Below are 17281 nucleotides of genomic sequence, written 5' to 3'. Positions count from 1 at the left end.
TATGGCAGTGATTACAGCCTAAATTCTGTTTGAGTATGACGCTACAAGCTTTGCACACCTGTATTTGGGGAGTTTCTCCCATTCTCTGCAGATCCTTTCATGCTCTGTAAGGGTAGATGGGAAGTGATGCTGCACAGCTATTTTCAGGTCTCTCCAGAGATGTTCATTCGGGTTAAAATCCGGGCTCTGGCTGGGCCACTCAAGGACATTCTGAGACTTGTCCTGAAGCCACTCCTGCGTTGTCTTAGCTGTGTGCTTAGGGGTTGTTGTCCTGTTGGAAGGGGAACCTTCGCCCCAGTCAGGGGTCCAGAGTGCTCTGGAGCAGGTTTTCATCAAGGATCTCTCTGTACTTTGCTCCGTTCATCTTTGCCTCGATCCTGACTAGTCTCCCAGTCCCTGCAGCTGTAAACATTCCCACAGCATGATGCTGCCACCACCATGCTTCACTGTAGGGATGTTGCCAGGTTTCCTCCAGACGTGATGCTTGGCATTCAGGCCAAAGAGTTCAATCTTGGTTTCATCAGACCAAAGAATTTTGTTTCTCATGGTCTGAGAGTCTTTAGGTGCCTTTTGGCAAAGGCAGTGGCTTCCGTCTGGCCATACTACCATAAAGGCCTGATTGGTGGAGTGCTGCAGAGATAGTTGTCCTACTGGAAGGTTCTCCCATCTCCACAGAGGAACTCTAAAGCTCTGTCAGAGTGACAGATCATCACTCTGACAGAATTTCTGCAAAGAAACCAAATCATGGCCAATCAATTGAATTTACCACAGGTGGACTCCAATCAAGTTGTAGAAACATCTCAAGGATGATCAATGGAAACCAATGGAAACAGGATGCACCTGAGCTCAATTTTGAGTCTCATAGCAAAGGGTCTCAATACTTATGTAAATAAGGTATTTCTGTTATTTAAAAAAAATAAATTAGCAAAAAATAATTAAAACCTGTTTTTTTTCTTTGTAATGGGGTATTGTGTGTAGATTGCTGAGGGAAAAAATGTTCTAATCAATTTTAGAATAAGGCTGTAATTTAACAAAATGTGGAAAAAGTCAGAAGGCACTGTATATACAGAATTGTTTTGTTTTCCACCAAGTCCAACAACCAGGGGATTCGATATGTTATATCTGCTAATTTCATAGGTGATCTATCCCCTATATAAAAAAGATGATCTTGGCATTTGTTGAATTTCTGTTGGAAACCATTCCTTAAATACCAAAACATAACTTTAATTTGTTATGTCAGTGCTCATGAGAGCAATTGGATGGTTATAGGGAGAACTGTAATGGTGGCTTGGTGCATGTTCAACTGGAAGGATGAATTCTCATTTGGACTCCCACCCTCTCTCTCCTCCACAGCTAAACCATTCCCTAAGGCCTCGTCCCCGAGCCATAGCTTGTCAGGAGGATATGCAAAGAGCAGCTCCTCCTCGTCCTCCAGCGGCTACGATTACTCCCATGATGCTGAGGCTGCTCACATGGCTGCCACTGCCATCCTGAACCTGTCCACGCGCTGCTGGGAAAGGCCCGAGAACCTTAGCACCAAACAGCAGGACGCAGCCGGCAAGGTAGGCCTCTTTGCTACCCAGCCCATCCTATCCTATTGTTGTTGGTAGTTGACTTTACAAAGTCTTTCCCTCTTGAAAATATTTATTGGACACACTGCATTACTTGACCATGCACTTTCTGGCGAATCAACCTGATCTTGTGATCTTCTAACTTTTGTCATCAATGTACATAAATATACAGGTGTAGGATCTAAATTTGACCTATATTGTCACAGCAAAATTATCCTGCAGCAACAAGATTTGAACATTTAGTCCATAATGTTGCTTGATCTGTGGTTAGGCTATTAGCTGGCCAAAAGTAGGCTACATGAAAAGTTCAATACTGTTAATATAACCATGTATTAGTGTTTCTTTTGTGTGAATTTATGTAAATCAGAAGCTCATCTGCAGGAATTTTCCTGAGCTTCTGAGAGAAGCCCGGAAAAAGTCTCATTAACAAAATAGTGATCAAATTAGGATCCTACATCTATACACACTAGAGGAGGTTGGTGGCACCTTAATTGGGGAGGATGGGCTCATGGTAATGGCTGGGGTGGAATCAGTGGAATGGTATCAAATGCATCAAACACGTGGATTCCATGTGTTTGATGCCATTCCATTTACTCCAGTCCAGACATTATTAGGAGCCGTCCTCCCCTCAACAGTCTCCACTGGTACACACACACACACACACACACACACACACACACATGCTAACATAGTCCTTGTACCTTCAGGAAATTGATATTGAAGTGGATGAGAATGGTACACTGGACCTGAGCATGAAGAAGCCCATCAAGAGGGAAGGGATGCAATCACCAGACCCATCTTTATCCTCCTCCTCTTCCTCGCAGCACCTGGGAGGTGTTCCCTTGTCCCAGGCCCACCTGCAAGAGGAGTGGGAAGGGCCTCTGGACTTCACCAAGCCAAACTGTCCCAAAGAGGAGGAGGAGCAAGATGAGGTAACCACATAACGCCAAGTCTGCAAATAACACCAAACCATTGGAATTATGATAATGTTATAGTCTTGAGAGAGGTTACCCGCTGGGCACAAACTGGTTAAATCAACGTTGTTTCAACGTAATCTGTCTACGTATTGTGATGTGGAAAATACATATTGGATTTGAAAAAAGTTATCAACCTTTTTTTTTTACCCTTATTTTACAAGGTAATTTGACTGAGAAGACATTCTCATTTACAGCAACGACCTGGGCAATAGTTACAGGGGAGAGGAAGGGGGATGAATGAGTCATTTGGAAGTTGGGGATGATTAGACAGCCATGATGGTATGAGGGCCAGATTGGGAATTTAGCCAGTACACCGGGGTTAACACCCCATCTCTTACGATAAGTGCTGTGGGATCTTTAGTGAACACAGAGAAGACACCCGTTTAACTTCCCATCCAAAAGACGGCACCCTACACAGGGCAATGTCCCCAATCACTGCCCTGGGGAAAAGGGATATTTTATTTCGACCAGAAGAAAGAGTGCCTCCTACTTGCCCTCCAACACCACTTCCAGCAGCATCTGGTCTCCCATCCAGGGACTGACCAGGACCAACCCTGCTTAGCTTCAGAGGAAAGCCAGCATCAGGATGCAGGGTGGTATGCTGCTTTTGAGGCCTGTATAGTATTTGGGAAGTAATCAACAGCTATTCAGCACATGATTCAAATACATATAGGCCTAGAGTTTGGTTAATTTCAAATGGAATCTACAAGTTGATAATAAATATGTTGTATTCACATCTCCTTCTCAACCAAAAACAAAAGTTAAAGAATTTGATTGAATCAAATCAAACTGCATTTAAAGTTTGATTTGTTTTAGTCCTATTCTTTAACTTAGATTGTTGGTTGAAATGGAGACCTGAATCCAACATGTAAATTATTAATATGTAGACAAACTGGAATTAAGCCAGACTCAGTGGCACAGATGGATTCTGAAAAAATATTCAGACCCATTGACCTTTTCCACCTTTTGTTACTTTACAGCCTTATTCTAAAATGTATTAAATATTTTCCCCTCATCAAGCTACACACAATACCCATAATAACAAAGCAAAAACAGGTAAAAAAAAATTAAAAAAAAAACTGAAATATCACATTTACGTAATTATTCCAAATCAAAATTGTAAGATTGCCTTTTTGTCTCAATGGAACATCCTGGCAATGAATCAGGGATGGATGAAATTATAAACTATAATCTCTCTCCATCCTTACCTGTGTTTGTTTGACCTTCCCCCAGGTGGACTTTGTGGCCCACTCCTACACCTCTTCTGATGCAGAGGACGATGACATCGCTCAGGAGAGCATGGAGGACAGGAAGTACCCAGGCGAGGTCACCACGTCCAGCTTCAAGGTCCAGTTCTCGCCCAAAGACTGCAAGAAAGAGGTTCTACTGTAAGTCTGCTCTAAAATAACTTAAATCCAGCATTCATAACAACATTATAAGAGAAAAAGCATCCCAATTTTAATCTTAAAAATTCTATCTATGGAGTACTCTAATCTCAAGGCTGACACATAACTATTATAAAGGACATAGTTCAAAGTAGTACTGCCATCCACCCTCACTATGTTTTCAATTAATTAATTAATTTCCAATTATCTCCAGATGTCCCACCCCAGGTTGTGATGGCAGTGGGCACATCACTGGAAACTACGCTTCACATCGGAGGTATGACACAGCCCCACTCCCCTGCATTTCAACCAATGCAGTCGGTAGCGCTGTTTCACATTTTCCGTCTTACAACTACATACAACTGCATTTATAGTGTTTTTCAGGCACTGATTCTGAATGTCAACTAATCTGCACTTCTGCATTACAAATCCAGAACCTTCAATAATGACTATACTCTATTACTCTCTTATCCTGTGCTACAATGAATCCTGTAAACAATATTCATTGTTATGATTGGGATCGAGCCCTTTCCTTTGTTCTGCCCCTTATTAAATGACTTCACAATATCCTCTCCATCGCTCTCCTTCCCTCTCTCTCTCGCTCCCCCTCCTTCTCTCTCTCTATATTTTCCATATCTTCCAGTCTGTCAGGCTGTCCTCTTGCTGATAAGTCTCTTCGGACCCTCATGGCGGCCCACTCTGCTGAACTTAAGTATGTCTGTGCTTGTATTCCCCCTTCCGTCCTTCCTTCCTTCCTTCCTTCCAACCCAGGGGTAACTCTGCTCATGGAGTGTTGCATGTGTGTGCGTGTATTGGTTGCAGTTCAGCTCCAACACATCTGCAAACCTAACTGTTGTCTGACTTGAAGATCATGGTTAGTCAAGGATTTGAATTACGTGTTAGTGCTGGGCTGAAATAAAAGTCTGCACACGCTTTGGCCCTCCTGGACCAGAGATCCCTATCCCTGTTCTAACTCTACTTTATGCTGACATGACTGAACCCTACTGATCTTTGTATTGTCACGACAATGTGCAGGGATGTGTCTTCCTCTGTTGCGATCTCCTGTATCAAACAAATTGCTATCCTATAGAGAAAGTGTGTTAGCTACTTTTATGAGAAATGCTTTCGTATGTTCTTTACATTTGCTATGCTATGCTCACATGACTTGTGCTGACCTCTGTCTGGTTGACCCCCAGGTGTCCGACCCCTGGATGCGATGGATCAGGTCACATCACTGGAAACTATGCCTCCCATAGAAGGTACACACAGATAGTTTATTGTTTTTGTTTCTATTTTTATTTCATCCTAGACAATCCTACTGCAAGATAGTCTAAAAAGGACTGTATTTTAATCCTTATTTTTCTCTCTATGTCTCTGTCAGTTTGTCTGGATGCCCTCGTGCAAAGAAAGGTGCTGTCAAGACAACACCCACCAAGGACGACAAGGAAGACTCTGAGCTTTTAAGGTTAGTCCACGACAAACCATTTGTTTTCTTTTCTTTACGATCCACACAATGGATTGCCCTTTATTTGGCCCTCTAGCTCTCAAACGAAATGCTGATTGCTTTCCTCTCTCTCTCTCTCTCGCTCTTCTTTCTCCTCTCCTTCACTGTCGACCCTGGCTTCCCCCCCTCCATTAGTAGATGCCCGGTGCCCGGCTGTGACAGCCTGGGCCACATCAGTGGGAAGTATGCCACCCACCGCAGTGCCTATGGGTGCCCCCTGGCAGCGCGGCGTCAGAAGGAGGGGCTCCTCAACGGCTCTCCTTTCTCCTGGAAGGCCTTTAAGACTGAGGGACCCACCTGTCCCACCCCCGGCTGTGACGGATCAGGACACGCCAATGGCAGCTTCCTCACACACCGCAGGTATTACACTCAATCAAATTCAAATAAAGGTTTTTGTTTGTGTTCTTACTGTTAAGGGTTTGTACGGGAGGCGAAGTCAGCAGAGTGTAGTGAACAGGCACACTTTTTATTCCGGTCCAACGAAAGCACAAAAGTACATAAATGTGCCCAAACACGGAACAATAGACAAAAAGTATGGCGCGTAATAATACCCATATAACATAAATACAATTTCACACAAAGACATGGAGGGGAACAGAGGACTAATACATGCAGTGTGATTAGGGAATGAAAACCAGGTGTGTATGGAACAAGACAAAACCATTGGAAATATCAAAAATGGAGCGGCGATGGCTAGAAAGCCGGTGACGTCGATCGCTGAATGCCGCCCGAACAAGGAGAGGAGCCGACTTCGGTGGAAGTCGTGACAGTACCCCCCCTTGACGCGCGGCTCCAGCGGTGAAACTCTCGCAGCAGTTCGGGGTCCAAAACATCCGCAATCGGGACCCAGCACCTTTCCTCGGGACCGTACTACTCCCACTCCACAAGGTACTGAAGGCCCCCCACCCGACGCCTCGAATCCAGGATGGAACGAACGGAGTACGCCGGGACCCCCTCGATGTCCAGAGGGGGCAGAGGAACCTCTCGCACCTCAGATTCCTGGAGAGGACCAGCCACCACCGGCCTGAGGAGAGACACATGGAACGAGGGGTTAATAAGGTAATCGGAGGGAAGCTGTAACCTGTGACACACCTCGTTCACCCTCCTCAGGACTTTGAATGGCCCCACAAACCGCGGACCCAGCTTCCGGCAGGGCAGGCGGAGGGGCAGGTTTCGGGTGCGAACACCGGGGCCTCACTGCGGTGATGTTCCACGCTAGTCATTTCACGGCTCGCTGGAGGTGAACATGGGTGGCCTCCCTTGTCTCATCCGCGCGCCTGAACCAGTCGTCCACCGCAGGAGCCTCGGTCTGACCCTGATGCCATGGCGCCAGAACCGGCTGGTACCCCAATATGCACTGAAAAGGGGAGAGGTTAGTGGAGGAGTGGCGAAGCGAGTTCTGCGCCATCTCGGCCCAGGGCACAAACGCCGCCCACTCCCCCGGCTGGTCCTGGCAATAGGACTGCAGAAACCTGCCGACATCCTGGTTGACTCTCTCTACCTGCTCGTTACTCTCGGGGTGAAAATCCGAGGTGAGGCTGATCGAGACCCCCAGACGTTCCATGAACGTCTTTCAGACTCTCGACGTGAACTGGGGACCCCGATCAGACACTATATCCTCAGGCACCCCGTTGTGCCAGACTTCCACAGTCTGTAGGGCCATAGGAAGACCGGGCAGAGGGAGGAGACGACAGGACTTAGAGAAACGATCCACAACGACCAGGATCGTAGTGTTTCCCTGTGAAAGAGGAAGATCGGTTAGAAAATCCACTGACAGGTGTGACCAAGGTCGTTGTGGAATGGGTAAGGGATGTAGCTTACCTCTGGGCAGGTGTCTCGGAGCCTTACACTGGGCGCACACCGAGCAGGAGGAAACATAAACCCTCACGTCCTTTGCCAAGGTGGGCCACCAGTACTTCCCAGTCAGACAGCGCACAGTCCGACCGATCCCCGGATGACCAGAGGAGGGTGACGTGTGGGCCCAATAGATTAACTGGTCACAGACAGCAGACGGAACGTACATACGCCCGATGGGACACTGGAGGGGAGCGGGCTCTGTACGTAACGCCTGCTCAATGTCCGCGTCTAGCTCCCACATGACCGGCGCTACCAGGCAGGAGGCCGGGAGTATGGGAGTGGGATCCATGGGCCGCTCCTCTGTGTCATAGAGCCGGGACAGTGCATCTGCCTTCATATTCTGGGAACCTGGTCTGTAGGATAGGGTAAACTCAAAACGGGTAAAGAACATGGCCCACCTTGCCTGACAAGGATTCAGTCTCCTCGCTGCCCGGATGTACTCCAGGTTGCGGTGGTCAGTCCAGATGAGGAAAGGGTGTTTAGCCCCCTCAAGCCAATGTCTCCACGCCTTCAACGCTTTACCCACAGCCAACAGCTCCCGGTCCCCCACATCATAGTTACTCTCCGCCGGGCTGAGGCTCTTCGAGAAGAAAGCACAGGGGCGGAGTTTTGGTGGCGTACCCGAGCGCTGTGAGAGCATGGCTCCTATAACAGCCTCGGGCGCGTCCACCTCCACTATGAAAGCCAAAGAGGGATCCGGATGGGCCAGCACGGGAGCCGAGGTAAACAGAGCTCTCAGGTGCCCAAAAGCCCTGTCCGCCTCAGCCGACCACTGCAACCATACAGGACCCCCCTTCAGCAGTGAGGTAATGGGAGCAGCCACCTGGCCAAAATCTCCGGTAGTAATTGGCAAACCCTAAAAATCGCTGCACCTCCTTTACCGTGGTGGGAGTCGGCCAATTACACATGGCTGCAATGCGGTCACTCTCCATCTCCACCCCTGATGTGGAAATGTGATACCCTAGGATGGAGACGGCCTGCTGAAAGAACAGGCATTTCTCGGCCTTGACTTACAGGTCATGCTCCAACAGTCGTCCAAGTACCCTGCGCACCAAGGACACATGCTCGGCGCGTGTAACGGAGTATATCAGAATGTCATCGATGTACACCACTACACCCTGCCTGTGCAGGCCCCTGAAAATCTTGTCTACAAAGGATTGGAAAACTGATGGAGCATTCATCAACCCGTACGGCATAACGAGGTACTCATAATGCCCTGAGGTGGTACTAAACGCTGTCTTCCACTCGTCTCCCTCCCGGATACACACCAGGTTATACGCACTCCTGAGATCCAGTTTAGTGAAGAAGCACACCCCATGCATTGACTCAATCGCCGTGGCGATAAGAGGTAGCGGGTAACTGTACCTCACCATGATTTGATTGAGACCTCGATAGTCAATGCACGGGTGCAGACCTCCATCCTTCTTCTTCACTAAAAAGAAACTCGAGGAGGCAGGTGAAGTGGAGGACCGAATGTACCCCTGACGCAGGAATTCAGAGACATATGTCTCCATAGCCACTTGCAACAGGGGATACACGTGACTCCTGGGAAGCGCAGCGTCTGCCAGGAGATTTATCGCACAATCCCCCTGTCGATGAGGTAGTAATTGAGTCACCTTCTTTTTACAGAAGGCGAGAGCCAAATCGGCATATTCTGGGGGGATGCACACGGTAGAGACCTGGTCTGGACTTTCCACCGTGGTAGCACCAATGGAAACCCCTACACACCTCCCCGAGTACTCTCGCGACCACCCTGTGAGAGCCCTCTGTTGCCAGGAAATGGTGGGGTTATGATGAGCCAACCAGGGAAGGCCTAGTACCACGGGAAACGCAGGACAGTCAATGAGGAAGAGACTGATTTTCTCCTCGTGACCCCCCTGCGTCTCCATTGCCAGGGAGATGGTGGCCTCCCTGATTAACCCGGACCCTAATGGTCGACTATCCAGAGCATGTACCGGGAAAGGTCTAACTACAGGAATAATGTGGATCCCTAAACTAATGGCTAACGCTCTATCGATAAAATTCCCAGCTGCGCCTGAATTGACGAGCCCCTTATGCTGGGAATGTGGGGGAAACTCAGGGAAATAAACAGGTACAAACAGGTGGTCAACAGAGGACTCTGGTTGAGTGTGGTGCAAACTCACCTGGGGTGACGCCAGAGTGCCCTGCCTGCTGCCTCGACTCTCAGAGGGACCGACACGGCACCGACTGGAAGTGTGCCCTCTGCGGCCACAGATGGTGCACGTGATGACCCCTCCTCCAGCCTTCCTACGTGCAGCCCCTCCCAACTCCATGGGCACCGGAGCGGGGGTGCTGGAAGATGGAACCGACAGAGCCCCCTCTGGACATCCGCTGGTGACCAGACCAGCTGGTTATCCAACCGGATGCACAAATCCACCAGTTGGTCAAAGGGGATGGTGGCATCCCTGCAGGCCAGCTCACGTCGGACATTCTCGCGCAGGCTGCATCGGTAGTGGTAGATGAGGGCCCTGTTGTTCCAGCCCGCTCCGGCTGCCAAGATCTGGAATTCCAGGGTGAACTCCTGGGCACTCCTCGTCCCCTGCCTCAAATGGAAGAGCCGTTCGGGTGAACTCCTCGAAGTGGTCTCCTTCCCCCTACACAGCGTTTGACCACTCCAGAGCTCTCCCCGAGAGGCGTGAGACAAGGGCGGACACTCTCTCCCTTTCCGAGGGAGCTGGGTGAACGGTGGCCATGTAGAGGTCTGGCACTGTGCTGCCGTCCCATCATACTCCCTGGGAAGGGAGAGACGCATCCCACTGGGAATGGCTCCGGACGGGACAGGTAGAGGTAACTCTGGTTGCGCTGGTCGAGGCACTGGAGAGACTTCCTGTCTCTCCCAGCGGTCCATGGTCTGAACAACGCAATCCGTCATGGCACCAAGATGATGTAACATTGCAGAGTGTTCCTGGACGCGCTCCTTAACTCCTCTAACCGGGGTACCTGCTGTCTCCATGGTGGTGTGAAATTCTGTTATGGGTGTATATTGGAGGCGAAGTCAGGTGCAGGAGAGCAGAGTGCAGTGAACAGGCGCAATTTTTATTCCAATCCAACGAAAGCACAAAAGTACATAAATGTGCCCAAACACGGAACAATAGACAAAAGGTATGGCGCGTAACAATACCCACATAACATAAATACAAATTCACACAAAGACATGGAGGGGAACAGAGGACTAATACATGCAGTGTGATTAGGGAATGAAAACCAGGTGTGCATGGAACAAGACAAAACAAATGGAAATATGACAAATGGAGTGGCAATGGCTAGAAAGCCGGTGACGTCGATCTCCGAACGCTGCCCGAACAAGGAGAGGAGCCGACTTCGGCGGAAGTCGTGACACTTACATACACAATACAAACAGCTGGGCCTAAACATTAAATATTAGTAATCTACAGTGCCTTCAAGTATTCATACCCCTTGACTTGTCTGTATCAGCTTTGCACGTCTGGATTTGGGGATTTTCTCCCACTCTTCCTTGCAAATTTTCTCAACCTCTGTTAAAATGTATGGGGAGAGGTGGTGAACAGCAATCTTCAAGTCTTTCCACTGATTTTCAATGAGATTCAAGTCTGGGCTTTGGCTGGGCCATTCAAGAACTTACACATTCTTGTTCTGAAGCCATTCCAGCGTTGCTTTGGCTGTATACTTGGGGTCATTGTCCTGTTGGAATGTAAATCTTTGCCCCCAGAAAATCATTTGCACTCTGAAGCAGGTTCTCATCAAGGATTTGCATGTATTTGGCTCCATTCATTTTTTCCTTTATCCTTACCTGTCTCCAACTCCCTGCCAATGAAAAGCATCCCCATAGTATGATATCACCACCAGTAGGGATGGTGTTAGACGGGTGATGAGCTGTGCCTGTTTTTTTCTTCCAGTGCTTTGCATTCAGGCCAAAGAGTTCTATTACATCATATTTATCCTTATGCTTTCAGTCTTTCACGTGTCTTTTTGCAAACTCCAGGCATGTGGTCATGAGCATTTTTCTCCGTTTGGCCACTTTCCCATAAAGCCCAGACTGGTAAAGTGCTGTAGAGACTGTTGTCCTTCTGGCAGGTTATCCCATCTCAGCCAAGGGACTCTGAAGTTATGTCAGAGTGGTCACTGGGTTCTTGGTCACCTCCCTGACTAAGGTCCTTCTTGCCCGGGTGCTCAGTTTGATCAGACGGACAGCTCTAGGCCGAGTTTAACATCTCGACAGGTTTTTAAAGCATGGCAAAACATATTGTGTAAAGAGAACTGATAGCATATTCAAATAAAATAAACTAACTAGTAGTTAGTCACATTGGCCCTATTCTAGCAGCGCTCGCATCACGAGCCTCACTTCTCTTTTCCTCTTCTGTTGCTCCTAGTCTCTCTGGTTGTCCCAGAGCCTCTGCTAATAAGAAGAGAAGCAGGTTTCCTGGAGACGAGTACATTACAGCAAAGTTCAGGGCCAGTGATGGTAAGTCTGGACATAACTTCAAAGCTTCATCTGACAGTAAAAAAAAATATATATAAAAAAAATCAACCCATTGTCTTCAGAGGACAAATATTGCTTTTTTTAGTTACATATACATTTTAGATATTACATTTTACATACTACATACTTTTATATACAGCATTCACCTAACAAAGCATTTACCTGACAAAGATATTTATAGAAAGATATACAGTTGAAGTCTGAAGTTTACATACACTTAGGTTGGAGTCATTAAAACTCGTCTTTTAAGCAATTAACAAACTATAGTTTTGGCAAGTCATTTTTCCAACAATTGTTTACAGAGATTATTTCACTTACAACTCACTGTATCACAATTCCAGGGGGTCAGAAGTTTACATACACTAAGTTGACTGTGCCTTTAAACAGCCTGGAAAATTCCAGCTTCTGATAGGCTAATTGACATCATTTGAGTCAATTGGAGGTGTACCTGTGGATGTATTTTAAGGCCTACCTTCAAACACAGTGCCACTTTTTGCTTGACATCATGGGAAAATCAAAAGAAATCAGCCAAGTCTGGTTCATCCTTGGGAGCAATTTCCAAACGCCTGAAGGTACCACGTTCATCTGTTCAAACAATAGTACGCAAGAAAAACACCGTGGGACCACGCAGCCGTAATACCGCTCAGGAAGGAGACGCGTTCTGTCTCCTAGAGATGAACGTACTTTGGTGCAAAAAGTGCAAATCAATCCCAGGACAACAGCAAAGGACCTTGTGAAGATGCTGGATGAAACAGGTACAAAAGTATCTATATCCACAGTAAAACGAGTCCTATATCGACATAACCTGAAAGGCCACTCAGCAAGGAAGAAGCCACTGCTCTTAAACCGCCATAAAAAGGCCTGACTACGGTTTGTAACTGCACACGAGGACAAAGATCGTATTCTTTGTAGAAATGTCCTCTGGTCTGATGAAACAAAAATAGAACTGTTTGGCCATAATGACCATTGTTATGTTTGGAGGAAAAAGGGGGATGCTTGCAAGCCGAAGAACACCATGCCAACCTTGAAGCACGGGGGTGGCAGCATCATGTTGTGGGGGTGCTTTGCTGCAGGAGGGACTGGTGCACTTCACAAAATAGATGGCATCATGAGGGAGGAAAATTATGTGGATATATTGAAGCAACATCTCAAGACAAGTTAAAGCTTGGTCGCAAATGGGTCTTCCAAATGGACAATGACCCCAAGCATACTTCCAAAGTTGTGGTAAAATGGCTTAAGGACAACAAAGTCAAGGTATTGGAGTGGTCATCACAAAGCCCTGACCTCAATCCTATTGAAAATTTGTGGGCAGAACTGAAAAAGCTTGTGCGAGCAAGGAGGCCTAAAAACCTGACTCAGTTACACCAGCTCTGTCAGGAGGAATGGGCCAAAATTCACCCAACTTATTGTGTGGGAAGCTTATGGAAGGCTACCTGAAACGTTTGACCCAAGTTAACCAATTTAAAGGCAATGCTACCAAATACTAATTGGGTATGTGTAAACTTCTGACGCACTGGGAATGTGATTAAAGAAATAACAGCTGAAATAAATCATTCTCTTTACTATTATTCTGACATTTCACATTCTTAAAATAAAGTTGTGATCCTAACTGACCTAAGACAGGGAATTTTTACTCTGATTAAATGTCAGGAATTGTGAAAAACTGAGTTTAAATGTATTTGGCTACGGTGTATGTAAACTTCCGACTTCAACTGTATATCTTTGTCAGGTGAATGTTGTGTATGAATTTATGTATGTATGTATGTATGTATATACACACATATATATATATATATATATATATATATATATATATATATATATATATATATATATATATATATATATATATATATATATATATATATACACACACATCATATTGGACACCTGCTCATTCAGGGGAAGGCAGATAGCCTAGTGGTTAGAGCGTTGGGCCAGTAACCGAAAGGATGGTGGATCGAAGCACTGTCCTGACAAGGTAAAAATCTGTCGGTCTGCCCCTGAACAAGGCAGTTAACCCACTGTTCCTAGGCCATCATTGTAAATAAGAATTTGTTCTTAACTGACTTGCCTAGTTAAATAAAATAATTGTAAAAAATAGTTTTTTAAAATGTTTTACTATTTTATACATTGTAGAATAATAATGAAGACATCAAAACTATAAAATAACACATATGGAATCACGTAGGAACCAAAAAAGTGGTAAACAAATATATTTGAATTTGCCACCCTTTGCTTTGATGACAGCTTTGCACACTCTTGGCATTCTCTCAACCAGCTTCATTGAGGTAGTCACCTGGAATGTATTTCAATTAACAGGTGTGCCTTGTTAAAAGTTAAATTGTGGAATTTCTTTCCTTCTTAAGCACTTACACTGCAACGGTGAAGTGTAAGTGCGTTATTGTGAAGTGGAAACGTCTAGGAGCAACAATGGCTCAGCTGTGAAGTGATAGGCAATACAAGTTCACAGAACGGGATCGCCGAGTCCTGAAGTGCGTAAAAATCATCTGTCCTCGGTTGCAACACTCACTAATGAGTTCCAAACTGCCTCTGGAAGCAACGTCAGTATAAAAACTGTTAGTCGGGAGCTTCATGAAATGGGTTTCCATGGCCGAGCAGCCCCACACAAGAACAAAGATCACCATGCGTAGTGGCAAGCGTCGGTTGGAGTGGTGTAAAGATCTCTTCCATTGGACTCTGGAACAGTGGAAACACGTTCTCTGGAGTGATGTATCACGCTTCACCATCTGGCAGTCTGATCAACGAATCTGGGTTTGGCGGATACCAGGAGAACGCTACCTGCCCCAATGCATAGTGCCAACTGTAAAGTTTTGTAGAGGAGGAATAATGGTCTGGGGCTGTTTTTCATGGTTCGGGCTAGGCCCCTTAGTTCCAGTGAAAGGAAATCTTAACGCTACAGCATACAATAACATTCAAACAATTCTGTGCTTCCCAACTTTTTGGCAAAAGTTTGGGGAAGGCCCTTTCCTGTTTCAGCATGACAATGTCCCCGTGCACAAAGCAAGATCCTGACCTCAACTCCATCGAACACCTTTGGGATGAATTGGAACTCCGACTGCGAGCTAGTGCTCTTATGGCTGAATGGAAGCAAGTCCCCACAGCAATGTTCCAAGATCTAGTAGAAAGCCTTGCCAGAAGAGTGGAGTATGTTATAGCAGCAAAGGGGGGACCAACTCCATATTAATGCCCATGCTTTTGGAATGAGATGTTCGACGAGCCGGTGTCCACATACTTTTGGTCATGTTGTGTACATACATACACATTTGATTTTACTCTGGTATACATTATATGTAGTGTTTTAAATAATAATAATTTCTGACAGTTTGTGCATATCGGCACAAATCCTAATTTCCATTTAAGTAACATTTCCATTGATGTCAATTGGAGACTAAGTGAAAATTCCACTTAAGTAGAAGTTAGCATTTGTCCCAACATGAAAAGTGGGTCAAGTCTTGTCCAGTAAAACTGGATGATCTTCAATTATGTTTGACTGTTGCTAGTTGTTTTATTGTTTCTAACTGGTTTGCTATTAATTATTCAGTTCTGGATAATGATGAAGATATCAAGCAACTGAACAATGAGATCAGGGAACTCAGCGAGTCCAATTCAGAGATGGAGGATGACATGATGAACCTGCACACACAGGTTGGTCTGCCACTTCTTAACAATAACCACTAAATACTGTCTTGACGTTCCTAATTCAATTAGAAATAAAAACAATGATTGTATAGAGAGTTTTTGGTGGACTGATAAGCTGTTATTGACTTGTTTGTGGCTAACTGAAGAACCGTAGTTGATTGGTTTGTGGTTCTCTGCTCCAGATCTCATCCATGGAGAATAACCTGAAGAGTATGGAGGAGGAGAACAAGCAGATCGAGGAGAGAAACGATGCCCTGTACATGGAGCTGTCTGGCCTGAGCCAAGCTCTGATCCGCAGCTTGTCCAACATCCGGCTGCCACACATTGTGAGTTACACCCAGGGATGGATCACTCAGAGCATGCACACACGCACGCACACACATAAACAAACACTTTCTCTTAGAGAGAAAATGTTGACATAACCTCAGTTTTACACATCTACATGCATAAAACACACATTTTCTAATTACACACACTTTATCTAACGTGTTACTTGTGTTTACTTCAGCAGGAGCCTATGTCGGAGCAGAACTTCGATACCTACGTGGACACCTTGACCCATATGTTCTCCAATAAAGATTGCTACCAAAACCCGGAAAACCGCGCTCTGTTGGAGTCCATCAACCAAGCAGTAAAAGGCATCGAAGTATAGTCTCTCAAAGGGAGATGAAGAGGCTAAATGGAATATATGAAAGAGAGGGAAAAGAGGAACGAGAGCAGGGTGACATGGTGTGTGGGTATACAAAACCCAACAACTATACAAAACCTAACAACTATAAATAAATCCATTGCTTTTGGAATATACTGTAGACCTGATTTTTCTTGTATTTGTTTTGGAGAAAATGTGTCCATTTCACATTGCTCCCCCTCCCTGCTTGCATGAAGGTTATCAAGATCAATGGACACCCTTGTGTATGGATGAGTACGGAAGTTTCAATTATGTCTTGAGTGTTCTTGAGTGCATTGGAGTAAAACTGTGTTGGTGTGGGTGTTTAGGAACGTTTTGAGGGGTATAATAAAAAAGCCACTTTAATGGTTCAGAACGGACTAAGAATGCAGTATACTGGCTCCAATACCCCATCATACAATATTCTCCTAAATAGTGTACATGTATTCCAACCCCATTGAGTAATGTTGATAGTATTTATGAGCGTAGATGTTGCACTTCCAGGGGATAGTTTTTAGTTTCATTACTATTGTTGTGTATGAATTTGAGTCTTAAAAATGTCTGTTTAATGTATTATTTATTCATGTTGTGTTAATTTAGCTTATTTATTCAGCATTTATTTATTGGCCTATTTATTTATTTTTACAAAACAAAATTATACTGAAGACATTTTTAAACAGCGATTGAGAGGAGTTTTCCTCTGCACTGTTGAAAAATAGGAAATATTTTAAAATATCAACTATAAATTGTTTTATATATCTTATTATTTATTTGAAATACTGGGATCTTTTTTAAGTGCAAATATTTTATAACCGACAAGTTTTGATAATTTTTTAAAGATTTTTCTTTTGTTTATATTATTTATTTTATTCCATAAAGTATTTTGAGACACCTTGCAATGAACTGGGAGAAATGTGTATGTATTTAATATTTATTTGATAATGAAGAACAAAGTGAATGGAGATGTTGGTGTATATTTATTTTGTATTGTCTATGTGTTAGTGATGATGGCTGTGTATGGATTAGTCTTTGCCCATATGTTGATATTGAAATAAAGAAAACCTGTGCTAATTTAACTAAGCATCATGGAATATGTCACAATTAATTATGATTGTGAGTAATGATTGTAAAAGTGTATATGAATATTGTTTATGGCTACAGATATTTTGTGGAATGG

At 45.0% G+C, this 17281-nt stretch overlaps 1 protein-coding gene across 13 annotated transcripts in view; it reads left to right on the top strand.

Moving 5' to 3' along the window:
* Positions 1–17185, top strand: part of myt1a (myelin transcription factor 1a) — a 35915-nt gene extending 18730 nt beyond the window's left edge. For 7 of the 13 annotated variants that reach the window (XM_021615769.2, XM_021615767.2, XM_036988055.1 and 4 more), the window contains 12 exons: positions 1354–1562; positions 2279–2503; positions 3782–3936; positions 4148–4210; positions 4577–4645; positions 5130–5192; positions 5315–5398; positions 5573–5797; positions 11665–11756; positions 15340–15443; positions 15620–15763; positions 15946–17185. In XM_021615769.2, coding sequence (XP_021471444.2) covers positions 1354–1562; positions 2279–2503; positions 3782–3936; positions 4148–4210; positions 4577–4645; positions 5130–5192; positions 5315–5398; positions 5573–5797; positions 11665–11756; positions 15340–15443; positions 15620–15763; positions 15946–16089 — 1577 coding nt within the window. In that variant the 3' untranslated portion in view covers positions 16090–17185. Of the gene's footprint in view, positions 1–1353; positions 1563–2278; positions 2504–3781; positions 3937–4147; positions 4211–4576; positions 4646–5129; positions 5193–5314; positions 5399–5572; positions 5798–11664; positions 11757–15339; positions 15444–15619; positions 15764–15945 lie in introns of those variants that run through there. The other 6 variants (XM_021615768.2, XM_021615771.2, XM_021615777.2 and 3 more) reach the window with 6 other exon arrangements.
* Positions 17186–17281: the final 96 nt, after the last annotated feature.

This window comes from Oncorhynchus mykiss, chromosome 9 (genome assembly GCF_013265735.2).
Source record: "Oncorhynchus mykiss isolate Arlee chromosome 9, USDA_OmykA_1.1, whole genome shotgun sequence".
Lineage (NCBI taxonomy): Eukaryota > Metazoa > Chordata > Actinopteri > Salmoniformes > Salmonidae > Oncorhynchus > Oncorhynchus mykiss.
The sequence above is the reverse complement of the archived record's forward strand: the minus strand, read 5'-3'. Positions and strand labels throughout refer to the sequence as shown.